At 31.1% G+C, this 14,893-nt stretch overlaps 1 protein-coding gene across 1 annotated transcript; it reads left to right on the top strand.

Moving 5' to 3' along the window:
- Window positions 1-251: 251 nt before the first annotated feature.
- Window positions 252-13,295, top strand: LOC110739239 (cyanidin 3-O-glucoside 5-O-glucosyltransferase (acyl-glucose)-like). The gene is made up of 13 exons (XM_021919697.1): window positions 252-900; window positions 1,234-1,300; window positions 1,652-1,704; window positions 2,075-2,150; window positions 2,248-2,319; window positions 2,422-2,509; window positions 8,129-8,387; window positions 8,486-8,601; window positions 8,728-8,954; window positions 9,358-9,386; window positions 9,486-9,579; window positions 9,673-9,763; window positions 12,783-13,295. Exons 1-13 carry the CDS (start codon window positions 769-771, stop codon window positions 13,087-13,089), a joined length of 1,611 nt encoding a protein of 536 aa, XP_021775389.1. The 5' UTR covers window positions 252-768; the 3' UTR covers window positions 13,090-13,295.
- The last annotated feature ends 1,598 nt before the right edge of the window (window positions 13,296-14,893 follow it).

The raw sequence follows: 14,893 nt of genomic DNA, 5'->3' as shown, positions 1-14,893 counted from the left end.
TGTGGCTGGCCACACCGTGTGGTTGAGATTACTTATTCAGGAGTTATTCGGTCAGTTGGGGGTTACTCGGTCAGGGGTCACTTATTCAAGGGTTACTCGGTTGGTCAGAAAACGCGCTAACCGACTGAGTAACCCCAGAATAAGTAACCCTTGACCGACTGTGTAACTCCGAAATAAGTAACCCTAGCGAAAACGCGCTAACCGACTGAGTAACCCCAAAATAAGTAACCCTTTACCGTCTGTGTAACTCCTTGATAAGTAACCCTTGAATTAGTAACTTCGGCCACACAGAAAAAGCACCAAAGTTTCATATGTGGTTGGCTACACCGTGTGGCCGGGGTTAATTGGTTAGGGATTACTCAATCGGTCTGGGTTACTCGGTCAATGGTTACTTGGTTTGGGGTTACTCGATCAGTCAGGGGTTACTCGGTTGATCAGCGTTTACTGGATCAGTCAGAAATTACTCGGTTAGTGTTTTGGTGTGTGTTAGCCGGTCACACAAAAAACGAGCGGTTGCATCAGGGAAAAAAAAATAATAAAAAAATAAAAATAAATAAAAATAAAAAAGGAAAAGACGTAATTATTACTAATTGTCAACATTTATCGGGTTAATGACTGCTTTGTTAGTTTGGATCCCATTTTATTCGAAACTTGACGACCACACCGTTTAAAATTTGAAACCAGAAGGAAGGAAGGAAAAAAAAAAAAAAAAAAAAAAAAAAAAAAAAAAAAAAAAAAAAAAAAGATTATTAACCGATAAGAGAATCAATGACGATAATAAATAGATTGGTAATTATATTTTCGATTTTGTTTGGAGAAGCAGCTCTTGGTGACGAACACTATAATCGGTACGACTTTCCTAAGGATTTTATATTTGGTGCTAGTACCTCTGCTTATCAGGTACTCTTGGTTTCATGTTTTCCCTTTTTTTTCAAGCTTCTCACATACTCTATTTGTCCTATAATAAACTGCTCATAATTAGTCTTTTAATCATTTTTTTCATACTCTATTCGTTCTATAATAAACTGCTCATAATTATTTCTTTTCGAGTGTTCCAAAAATGTGCTCGTTTGTAAATCTTTCATGTCAATCTTCTTTAATATTGTATGAAGCTTACCCAATGTCAGCTTTAGTTTGTCTGAAAATTTTATAGCGGTCGATTAAAATATTTAATTCTTTTTTTTTTTTTTGGAAAGAGAAATATTTAATTCTTGTTATATCTAAATTCTAAAGGTTGAGGGAGCAGCATTGGAGGATGGAAGGACGCGCAGCATTTATGATACTTTTGCTCATCAAAAGAGTAATTAAGCTTGTCTCATTGAGTGCTTCCACCAATTTTCTTAGTATATTTTGATCTCATAATATAATGACTATTTCTATTCTAATACGAGGTAGTTAAATTTTAGAAATTGACCAAAAATTCTAATTAATATGCAGTATATACAAAAAAAAAAAAAAAATAAATAAATAAAAAAAAAAAAAAAAAAAAACATAGTCATGTGAAAGATTATTAGTTTTATTCTAATGTGTGGTTTCATATATAATTTCAATTCAAATAATAAAAATAGTAATTTGCAATATGTTGTGCCATGAAATGTATCAATACTTCTCATACCATTTCCTAATATTAAACTCACATTCAAATTTTCAGGGCATGGAAAGCATGATCCAGATGTAACATGTGATCAATACCATAAATACAAGGTGATTATTAAGTCTTTTAATCTTTTTTATTTTTACAATTTTGAGTATAATGAAATGCTTCCATTAACAAGTTATTATAGATACATATACTATTTTGAAACGTTTTAGCAATGGTTTTTAATTCAATTTAACATCATACTTATGGAAAAAAAAAATGCACGTGTGAGTTGAGACTAATGAGTTACAAATATTCAATGTGTGAGTTGAGACTAATGAGTTACAAATATTCAATATACGAAGTATTTTGCATGATAGTGTTACTGCTAGAAGAGAAGGTATTCCCCTTGATTGATCTTTGAATAATGTAATTGATCGAATTGGAATAATTATTGAATTATTATCTATTTATGTTTATGATTAATGGTATTAGGATGATGTTCAACTCATGGTAGAGACTGGATTGGATGCCTACCGATTTTCAATCTCTTGGTCGAGATTAATTCCAAGTACCAATTTTCATACCTTACCCCCATATTTATCAAATTAATCAATATTAAGTTTATGATTTAGATAAACTTATACAATTTCTTAATTTTCTTTTAGATGGCAGAGGAGCTATTAACCCGAAAGGTTTAAGATACTACAACAACCTCATCAATGAACTTATTAATCATGGTAATATTTTTCTAGATAAAATGTTATATTAACATCTTTGATAAATTGTTAATTAGGCTATATAATAGAATTATAGAATGTTAAATTACTTCTAACTCGCAGGAATCGAGCCACATGTTACTCTTTTGCACACAGATTTACCTCAGGTCCTTGAGGATGAGTATGGAGGTTTCCTCAATCGAAGGATCATGTATGTACTTTGTCATAATATAATTACCAGTAGTATAATTTATACACTCTATTTCATAACATATACCGTAACAAATAGTCGCATTGACCTAATCCTCTTATAGTTAAAGATATGACATGATTTTCTCATCATTCGATTTAAACAAACATTGGCTTATTGAGAGGTTCATTCATACCATCACGTGTTGCATTAATGTACACTTTATATATGTGACCACTGGTTTTTGTTAGATTTCGGGAAAACTCGTCAATTTATGACACATATTATCATAATATATATCACACCCCTGAAATCATAGCGGGAGGAGGTCGTACGCTAAGATTGGATCTGAAATCTAGAAATAAGTCTCTTAGAAGATCTTTTGTGAAAATGTCTGCAAACTGATATCTAATAGGATTAAGTAGAACTCGAACATAACCCAAAGCAACCTTTTCTCGAACAAAATGAATATCCATCTCCACATGTTTAATGCCTTGGTGTTGAACCGAATTGCTAGAAAAATTTATAGCGCTGACATTATCACAATAAACAATAATATCCTAACGAAGAGGACAATGTAGCTCAAGTTAGAGAATATGAAGCCAACAAGCCTTAGAGCCAACATTCACGATGCCTCGATATTCTGCTTCTGCACTCGAACGAGTTGAGATAAATTAAAGTAGGTTGACGCTTAGATGACCAGAAGAGGAGGTTTTTTTCCCAAGAAAGCAACAATAACCGAAATAGAGCGACGGATGTCAGAACAACCTCCCCAATCAGCGTCAGTATAAGTAATCAATTGAGTGGGAGCAGATGGATATAGATGTAACCCAAGATCAATGGTACCCTGAACATAATACAGAATGTGTTTCAATGCATCATAATGAGTTCCCAGGGATCATGTATAAAAAGACACACTTTTCTTGTACTAAATAGGCAACGTCGGGCCTAATGAAAGTGAGATACTGAAGAGCACCTACTAAGTTGCGGTACAGAGTAGGATCTCGAACTGATGGTCCGAAATTTGCACTATGTTTGGACTTAGTGTCGACTGGGGTAGCTGCAGGTTTACAAGAGTCCATACATGCACGTTCTAAAATTTCCTAAGCATATTTTTGCTGTGTAAGAAGCAAATAAGGAGTACGAGTCACCGCAATCCCCAAAAATTAATTCAGGGGGCCTAAATCAGACATAGGAAACTCAGTTTGTAACTGAAATATAATCCCCTCACAACCTGTCCGACGAGGTAGCTAATATAATATCCATGGGCATGGCAAAGATTTCAGGGTCCCGTGCGATTTTATAAAATTGGGCCCTTTTCTATGATTAAACAAAAAAGATAAAAATATTAATAAACAAATAAAATTTGCTTCGATGAACATAGTATGTGAAGATTTCGATTAAATTGATACATTACTTTTGACCTCCAATTATTAAAAAAACGTACAAAAAGTAAACAGCAAGTGTTGAAGCATCTCTTTAAAAATTTATATACTTCAAAAAAAAATTATGTATGTGAAAACTATAATTTATACAGTATACTTCAATTACAAGTAAACGAAAAATAAAAGTATATTATTTATATACTTTAAAAAAAATTCAAAAAAATGTTAAAATACAAGGGAAACAAATTAATCGACTAATGATAACACCAAAATAATTGCAAAGTTAAGATATTTAACTGGCAAGTGTTGAAAGACTTGAGCTTTAAAAATAAAATAAAAACACGCACACACACTTCAAAAAAAAAAAAAAAAAAAAAGGGGGAAGAGAAGCATAAAAAATTGAAAAAAGTTAGTGGGGGTACAGGCTGTAAATCATTAGACTTAAACCTAAGACCATTTGTTTCATTCAAAATTGTTTTACCACTAGACCAAAGGCAATTCCTCATTAAACTTATTTACTTAATCAATATATATCAAGTTTATTTCGGGGCCCCAAATTTTTGGGGTCTAGTGCGGTCGCACCAGGTCTTCGTCGTTGTAGGGAATTTTTTAAACTCAACCTTTTGAGCTCCATTATTTCATACTTTTAGACATTGCGGCGCTCCAAGAGAAAGGAAGCTAGAGATAGAAGAGTCGCCAACAAGTTTTAGGAACTTGTAAACTGTTCACGGGTGCGAAAGTTACACCCCATTCACGATCACGGAGATCGCTAACTCCATAGCGATTCGGAACCATGATTGGATGTTCGGGGATGAAGATACGAATTTAACCTAAAAGAGATTGAACCCGCCCTAAATCGGCCTTTACTTAATTCTTATGATATTCATGTGCGCTTTCCAATCAACATCCATACATTAAATTAGCCCTAAACCTGCTTAATCTACGTTAGTTGATTATTAATGCACAATCAAATCTAATATTTGTGATTATTTGAATTAAAATCATATTAAGCCTAAATCAAATTATTAATTATCTTATTAGGCGTGATTTAAAGTACAAATTCCCCTTAATCCTGCAAAAAAGGGCGTGATTAAGCAATAACAATCAATCATGAATAATCAAGCAACATATGATTAATTGATACAACAATCATCATCATAATAACATCATCCAAAATATCATTAATAGTAAGATCCTAGACGGATTAATAACAAACCCTAGCATGTCACTAATAAAAATCATAATCAAAGCGTTATCCTAAACATGATGCTAGAAATCATAATAACATCCTAACATGATACTAAGAATTAAAGTAATATTCTAAACATGATTTGTACTCCAAACTCAAGGATTAAGTAATTGAATTACTTACGTTGAAATTCCTCCCTTCTTGCTATTAAAACTATAAACACGTTAGTAACTTTAGGAAAGATTAAATCAACAAAGTAAATAAATCACATAACAATTGAAATATAGATTTGGGACCAAACCCTCAAAACTATCAACCTTTCATGTCGAGGTCAAAGGCAACGTTGAGGAGAGCAAGGAGTATTCGAATCTTGCAAAGGAGGTATGGTATTTGTTTGGGGAGAGTATCAAGGATGTATTTAAGCTAGGCTATGAATAAGAAGAAATCAAGAGAGAGAACATTAGAAAGGGTATTGATGATGATTGTTGGTGATTGAAAATGGGGTGAAATGACCTCTATTTATAGGAAAAAAGAAGGTCGAAGCGATCAGAAAAGATCTGAATTCGAATCGGAATAAAACTCCTTTTATCGCGGCGCGATATGAGTATCGCGGCTCGCCAGGTTCATCGCGGCGTGATGGTGCTGTCGCGGTGCGATGGTCCTACAATTTTGCATTTTTTGTTTTTATCATAACTTTTGATCTAGAAATCGGAATAAGATAAATAATATATTTTTGGAAAAATCTGAAAGTCTACTTTCCAATTCAATTATAATCAAATTGAAATATTTTGTATAATTTAAGATATGATTGAAATAGTGGAACAATGTCAGTTTAGGATGGATTTTGGTATTTCATTCATATTTTTTCCGTTATTGCTCGGAATTGGGATCATGATATATCATTGGAGAGATAATTTCAAGGGCTATCCAACCATTCATGATTTGGATAAAAATTATGAGGCACGAAATTCAGTTTTGACCGAGATTTAAAAAAAAGAGATGTTTTATTCAATATCAAATTCTTTAATCTTTATCTTTCGGGGAAAGGATAAATTAGAACCTTCTAAAGGATTATAGAAGCTCCTAATGAATCCTAATTGTCTTAGGATTGGAAATAAGGTATTGGACCCTCCTCATGATCATTGGGTCGTAGGTAAGGTGGATCTAGATCCGGTTTGAGTTCGATTTAGTATTTTGGCCATAACTTACTTGTTTTGATTCGGATTTGGGCTTATAATATATCGTTGGAAAGCTCTTTTCAATCTCCATCCAACAAACATGGGCCATGATTATGGACGAAAATAATTAGGTTTGGACTTTTTAATGGATTGGACACGAAATAAACGATTTTAGAGACACGAAATGAATGATTTTGGGTTTAAAGACACGAAATAATGATTTTGTCTTAAAGCATTTTAGGTAAGGTTAGAAATAAGGTCAAGGCTTAAGAAATATTTATGAGACTCTAACTCTTCACCGAACTCATAAATCAGAACGTGAAAGGTACTCATCATTGGGTTTGGTTTTTGGGGAGACACTATCAGGTGTGTACGGCCGCCCCTGATAATGTCATCAACATAAAGAAGCAAATATGCCATATCATCACCCTGCCCGAAATGTAAAAAGAGAATTGTTACTCTTAGCAATGACAAAGCCAATCTGACCAAAAAATTCGCAAATCACTGGTAAAAATTTGAGATCTAAAACCTAAGCGGTGATACCATGTTAGATTTCGGAAAAATTCCTCAATCTGGAATGTGTATAATTGATCAATATATATATAGTGTTTACAAGAGTAGTCCTAATCAGGTTAGGAAACTTAGTACGATAAAGATACAAAATATATATTGTACAAAATATATCCTAAATCTATGAGATATATTATCATAATATAATATCTATCAGCTTCGAACAAATCGAGTTTTTATTTACCATATATGACACTATAAGTCATTTCTCACTTAAATCTCGCCAATATTTTGGTCATCTGACCAAGGAACATCACGTTGGCTTTGAAGCAGCTGCATAGTAAAAAAAAAATAAAAAATTGTACTGTGATGGATATATGTGTCAAATTTTGGGGAAAATATTTCTATATATTTCTCATTGTATTTTTCCCATAGACAATAGGAATATCTAATCCTAATATTCCTAAATATCTTAACTCATTCCTAAATCTATCACAATAACTCACATATATCTTTTCACAATAATATCTCATATCACAATATAGTCGAAGGTGTAGATCTCGAACGTCCAACTTGGACAATAAAATAAAATCTGCATCATGTCATCATCAAGCCGCAATATGTAATCACCAAACGATCCGCCTTTGAATAATCACAAAAATAATCATGTTGAACTTCATCATGCTACGATATTCCTCGACATCAAAATCATCAAATCTCATCATGATAAAAAAAATGTAATTTGTGAACTCTCACAAAAAAAATTCACACTATTATACGTTAATTATGAAAATAACGTATATTCTTGTAAAACATAAGATCACTTACTTATTTAAAAAAATTGTGAACTCTCATAATCTCATTGTATTGGACGCAAATAATGAATAATGCGTGCAATTGATCACTCCTCTCTTATACAAAATCTCATGTTTAAGATTTTTTAATTTTTTTTTTTCTCTCTCCCTTGATAAGAACGTCATTGTTTTCGAACCCATCAATCAACAATCAAACAGGAATGTCATTCTTTTCGAACCTGCATATATATCAATACAACAAGAACGTCTTTCTTTCGAACCCGTCATTTTTTTTTTCTCCTCTCACACGATCTCTCGTGTTTAAGGTTTTTCTCATTCTCTCAGATGAACTCTCGTGTTTTTCATCCTCTCCTCTCACATGAACTCTCTCGTGTTTAAGATTTTTGTTAAATTTTGGGGAAATTCCCTTGTATTTTTCCCATTCATAATATTCGCCCACATTATAATATATATAGACGATAGAAATATCTAACCCTAATATTCCTAAATATCTTATTAACTTCCTAAATCTATCACAATAACTCACATATATCTTTTCACAATAATGTCATATGTGAATGCAGATTAGACTTCACAGCATATGCAGACATTTGCTTCAGAGAATTTGGTGATAGGGTTCAGCAATGGACAACTTTCAACGAGGCGAATATCTTCGTCTTTGGTGGCTATGACGTAGGGAATACACCTCCAGGAAGATGTTCTCTCCCTTTCGGACATTATAATTGTAGTAGAGGAGACTCGACGACTGAACCATATATTGCTGCTCACCTTCTACTGTTGGCTCATGGATCTGCTGTTAGGTTGTATAAGGAAAAGTACCAGGTATGAATGTATGATTGTATAAATGTATGATATTATGTTATTATTACTCCTTTTCATCCATGTTTTTATACCTATGTTATTAACATAATTGGATATAGGCCAAACAACTTGGATTTGTTGGGATGAATCTCCTTTCCTACTATTTGTCTCCTGCTACCAACACACGAGAAGATGTAGATGCTGCTCGAAGATCCTATGATTTTCTTATTGGCTGGTAAGCTCTAAATTAAAGAAATATAATAGACGCAGTCTATAAGGCCAACTATATTAATAGGCTAAAGTGATATCAAAATCTTGTGGCATGCTAACTTTTATCCTTGCTCTGTTGCTCAATTTTTAGGTTTATGCATCCCTTGAAATATGGTGATTATCCTGAAATAATGAAGAAAAATGCTGGCACCAAATTGCCTACTTTCACAAAAGAAGAATCAAAATTATTGAAGGGATCATTTGATTTTATTGGACTTAATTACTATAGTATCATGATGGTCGCGGACAATTCTATGAACAGTTCCATAAATCCAAGACCAAGAGATTATTTTGGTGACATGGAAGTGGAGTGGATATGTATGCTTTACACCTTCTAAGCACTTTTTATCAATTAAAAAAATAAAATTACGACTTATAAACTTGCACTAACTTTACCTAGTCACCAGAACATCACAAACTTAACTTTTGCAATGGATGCCACGGGTGTCAACTATAATATTGACAACCCTATAAATAGTCATATTGGTGTTGTTTTCACTATTAAAAGATAAAAATTATGTCCGTCAAAAACAATAAAAAAAGATAAAAATTATAATATGTGGTGTGCTTGTTATAAAAGTTGGTTATATTCTAACTAGTCAAAGTTGGTGTTACTCAATGCACCGAAGTTATAATTAAGAATATTAAGGTCAAATTTGCCCTACAAATTTATTCATTTGTAGAAATTAATGTCGAATACTAATAACCTTCTTTCTTACAGTTTTTGATTTCAGTGCATTGCCAGAAAAGGTGAGTCTTAAAATCAAACATCTTCATAATGATGAGATTGTATTTGTGTATTCTAGATTTATTAATGTCTAACATGTTTAATTGTGATATAATTCGTAGTTTATGTTTCCAAATGAACCATGGGGTTTAGAGCGAGTATTAGAATATTACAAGGATGTTTATGAAAATCCTCTTATCTATATCCATGAAAATGGTATTCCTTTTTCCTTCCTTTATTATTTATTTATTTTATTTTGATAAGTTTTGAGTAGAAATTAATTGCAGTTAAAATGAAAATTGGTTGCAGGTCAAGTGGCAAATTATAATACATCTACAAATGATTCATTTAGGGTTGAATATTTAGAAGCCCATATTGGGAGTTTGCTTAATGCTATGAGGTAAGGCTCCATTCTTGTCAAAAAAAAAAAAAAAACTCCATTGAATCCTATGATAACGGCTAATTTTTGGCTACATACTCCTTCCATTTTTAAAAATTGTTCTAGCATCATACACGTGTAATTTAACCATATTTTAAACTAATACATAGAGTATTAAAATATATTATTATATTAAATATTATTGGGTTTTTTCACAATGTATATTTTTAAAATATTTACTTTAATTAGGTGTGTTTTATTCACTACTCGATTTTTACTTATGTGAACTTATTAAATCTTATTAAGATTTATTTCCGTTACAATTAGATTTTAGGTAGCCTTATTACTTTATTAGTCTTATTAGAACTTAATTTTCCCTAATCTATCTTATCAAATTTTTTTTTCTTCATATAATAAGTGCAAACAAAGTGAACAACATAGGACCTTTATGTTTGAAATTTTATCTTTATAAAATGATTTTTTAACGGTCAAAATAGTTTATTAACAATTATAAAAGTTAATATGGGCTAATTTATAAGGAAGGATTATATACATTTTGTTCTTGACCATCTCCGATGGTGAAACACAACTTTGAGTATTAAAATACAAAATGAGTTGTTTTTTACACCCAATGGTGATACCCCATCGACTTCTCAAATTAGCAACTCATGTGATATATAATTTCCCAATAGTGAAACTCTCTTAAGTATACTAATGTCATTTTCCAACATGACCCACTACATCCCATTAAATAAACAATTTTAATTTTTTACAAAAACATTAAAATTTAAATAAATAAATAAACCAATATAAAATTGATAAGGGGCCCACTTTTTTTGTTAATTGAGACTCAAGGTTGATTATCATAAATTAGCAACTTTCTTTTTGAGTATCTAAGTTTAGATACCAACTTATTGGTATCCTTTACAAAAAATACTCTCTCTCTCCTAAAAACTCCAATGAATCTCACCATTGGAGATGACTATCTTCATTGGCGAGACTCAACTTTGAGTATTGAAACACAAAATGAGTTGTTTTTTTACCTCCAATGGTGATACCCAACCCACTTCTCAATTTAGCAACTCATGTAAAGTCTAATTCCCAATGGTGAGACTCTCTAAAGTATACTAATGTCACTTTCAATTTATGACCCACCAAATCCATATTATAATTATGTTTTAAAAAAAAAATTAAAAAAAAATTAAAACTTAAATAAATTACAAAATATATTATAATATTGATAAGGGGCGCACACTTTTTGTCAAATGAGACTCAAAGTCGTTGGGTATCTAAAGTTAGCAACTTTATTTTAGAATTGTTAAGTTTAGATACTAACTTATTGGTATCCTTTGTAAAAAATACTTTCTCTCTCCTAAAAATATTCCCTCAAGTCTCACCATTGAAGATAGTCTTTATAATCTTATGTATGAAGAACCCCTTAGTGCAAAGATATGATGTACACAAATTTTGATTAACTAGCAAGATGTTTTGACCCAACCCAAATTAGTTAATCCATCTAATGAATACAACATCTCTCCAAAAAAAAAAAAAAAATGTAATGAATACAACAGTAAATCAACAAATTAATCTGGATACTGTATCATATTAGGTAGTGCAACATGCAAAAACTAAAATTAATAGTATTACCAAACCTCATAGGGTCATATGAATTTGTGAGTGGGAGGGGGAGAGGACAAATGTTGAGGTATCAATCAATAACTTAACATTAAAACAGACATCAGAAGTGACACATGTCACTTTTCGGTGCTATTTTTTCCCTCTAAATTCACTATTTCCATTACACAAGATTAACAATATATTTACCTAAATAAATTTATTTTGGTAAATTTAATTCAGTAAAAAATTAAATGAACATTGTATAGTTATCAACGTACGTTAAGACAATACGTTCGGCATTTTTTAAAGATGGAAAGAACTTATAAATTTTATATTATCTTTACTGTAGTATACATATCTGCTATATAAGACAACCCGATGTCATCCTCTCCTTCACCATCTGAATTTATTTAATTATAACTTTTCATGAGAAATTTTTTACAATTCCTCTTGTCTTAACGCTCTATCTTCCCCATCATTTATCTCCAACATTTAAATCCTTTCAACATTATTCATCAATTTTGTTCATTTCCTTGTTCAATTCACATACAAGTAATTCCTTTCTTCCCCTACTCCTTTATTTTATTGAATTAATTAATATATTTTCAATCACACATGCAATAGTTACAATATTTTTCTTAAAACATTTTTTGAGATTCCTAAGGACAAAAAATTGTTAACGACTTTTCTTTTTCAATTTTTCTATATATATAAATCGTGCATGGCACGAGCCAAAAGGCTAGTATCATACCAAGTAATACATGTAAGTATCCTACACTGATAAAATTTGAGAGATTTAAACACTTTATAAGGTTAAAGGGCTAATTAAACCTCTTATTGCCAATTTGCCATATATGGTTTTGGGATGGAACTTCGTTTAGTCTTGTGAAGTGGACTCTCTAGTTACGGGTGCAGCTTAGACCCGTATTTAACATGGTATCAAAGCCAGGCCCATAGTTTGGGACCTTTAATGGCATTAATTGTTTATGGCCAAATTGAATTGGATCATGTGATCCTTGATGAGTTAAAGGGACCTTACATGTGAGGGACAATGTTAAAGTATATCCTACCAAATAACACATGTAAGCGTTTTACACTGATAAAAGTTGAGAGAGTTAAATTCTTAATAAGGCTAAGGGGCTAAACCTCCAATTGCCATATGATTTTCTCTCTCTGATTACGGGTGCGACCTAGACCCATTTAACAACAAATTGACAACATGTAAAATTACGCAAACTAAATTTGATGAAGAACATTATTTTTATTTTAGATTATATAAATATAAGTTAAGATTAATAAGATAGAATAATACATCACATGTTTTGTTCTAACTTTAAAGTATGACATTGTTCATGTACTTACATAGATACATCATATCAATTAATTAACTCATTTTACTATTACTTTTAATTTTTCCTTGCAGAAATGGATCAAATACTAGAGGGTACTTTGTATGGTCACTTATGGATGTATATGAACTATTGTTCGACTTTGATTATACTTTCGGTATATACTATGTTGATTTTAATGATCCAAATCTTACAAGACACCCTAAGTTGTCTCAAAGATGGTATTCTGAATTTTTGAAGGGAGAAAGCACAAGTACGCATGTAAAAAATAATTTAGTAGAAGATACAACTATCGAACATCAATTTAATCGTTCTTCATTTGGAGAAGATGAGAACTTGAGAAAACACCCTCAACTCCGTCAACAAATAATGTCTTCTTAGGAAATACTGTATTTTATGTACACTAGTCGTCCTCTTGCGCGCGGTAGTTCAGCATGTTTTTGGTTTGGTTGTATGATTCTCGTTATTTGTTGTGGTTTAGTTGTCACTTTTTTTTGCATTAATTGGTAAGTTTTCTCATCATTTGAACAAATTATTAAGGGTAATACTAATTTGTGATTGTTAATAATAAGTATGAAACTTTTAAATAGTGAATGATTTTCAGTTTCATTAAAATCAAAATACCTAGGCTTAGGTATTTAAGTAATTAATACAGTAGTATATTTGCTCATTTAATTAATAAATGTAATTAATTTTCTTTGGGTTCATTTGCTTTGCTTATTGTCAAATATTATGGTGATTAAGTTGTCTGCCTCATGTGTAACTATTATGTTTAAATAATTTCTAAGTATATTTAAAGTCTATATTTGTTTCTTAGGGTTATTAAATAAATTCAGAAGCATACTTGAATTTATGATAATAAGTTTCCATTTTATTAGACAGAGTTTATTATTGGTTAATATTTTTATAAGTTACCAATAATAAGTCCATAAAAGATATTCTAATAATTTATTACATACTTTAATTCAAGCTCTTTCATTGCATTCAATTTTTACAAGTTGTAAAAATTCCTACTTGAATACATCCTCAATTAACTCTAAATTCCTAAGGAGTTTATCAAATATTAGTCATTAGATTAAATCCTGATTTTATTACGATACAAATACAAACCAATTATTAAAGCTTAGATAAAAAAAAAAATTTAAAAAAAAAACAAATATATTAAAAAAAAATAATACAGTTTCAAGCTAAAATCATCAACTACAAAATAAGTAGAAATTCATAAAAAAATATTAAAACCCGAAATTGTATAGAAAATTTGTATCTAAATACTATAGATATTATAGCTATTGTTTTTAAAAAATAAATTTTAAAGTAATTGAATATATATATTAAAAGTGTTATAGGATACAACTAATCAATTTTTTTTATTCATTTTTAAAGAAGAAAAATCTTTTTCCCTTCTTTCTTCTATTCTGGTTGCAACTATTTTTACATAGTTAAGGTTTTTTCCTCTTTTCGGTGAGCGTTCTTCCCCCAAAAAATGGTAGATGAAATTATTGACCTGACTGTTGAGGATGATAGCGTTTGGACTTCAGTTGCCGGGGATAATGCTCAGAAGAGGCTTAAAAGTTACTGTTTGTGGGTGCGCCGGCGTCTGAAGGTTTACCTGAAAGAGTTAGAGGTAAAGGGAAAAGAAGCTATGAAAGAGCTGGAGGAAGAAGAAGCAACATACAAAGCCTGAAAAAGGAAGCCTTTAGCTAAAATTTGCTCCATGGATGCTACCAATTCCAATGCCAAGAAGCTAAGGTTTGGAGCTGATTAGGTTGTCTAGTATATTGATTCAATTGTCTCTATTGTGGTAATTTCTGACTATTTTAGTTGTTTTTTTGTTTTTTTTTGTTTTTGTTTAGGGGTATAAATTTAAAACTATGCTCAAGGAGATTATGTTAGGTGTTTTGGGGGTTTATCTGGATCAGAATTTAGGGCAAAATCTAGGATGCTGAAGTGATTGAATGTTTGCTATCTTTTGTAATGGTGGATGATATTGTAATCTATTTAATGTTATAATGGAAGTATATTATTCTTAATTTTTTTTGTGAATCTACTAACTTGTATTAGTTGTAAGCTATGGCAATTAATATTGGTTATATTAATGGTTGGTGTTATGTTAGAAGAGAAATAATATTGTTAAATTAAATTCAAAGATGTAAATTACTGGTAGTAAAATCACTATATATCAAGG

The sequence above is a fragment of the Chenopodium quinoa genome, unplaced genomic scaffold (assembly GCF_001683475.1).
Source record: "Chenopodium quinoa cultivar QQ74 unplaced genomic scaffold, ASM168347v1, whole genome shotgun sequence".
Taxonomy (NCBI): domain Eukaryota; kingdom Viridiplantae; phylum Streptophyta; class Magnoliopsida; order Caryophyllales; family Amaranthaceae; genus Chenopodium; species Chenopodium quinoa.
The sequence above is the reverse complement of the archived record's forward strand: the minus strand, read 5'-3'. Positions and strand labels throughout refer to the sequence as shown.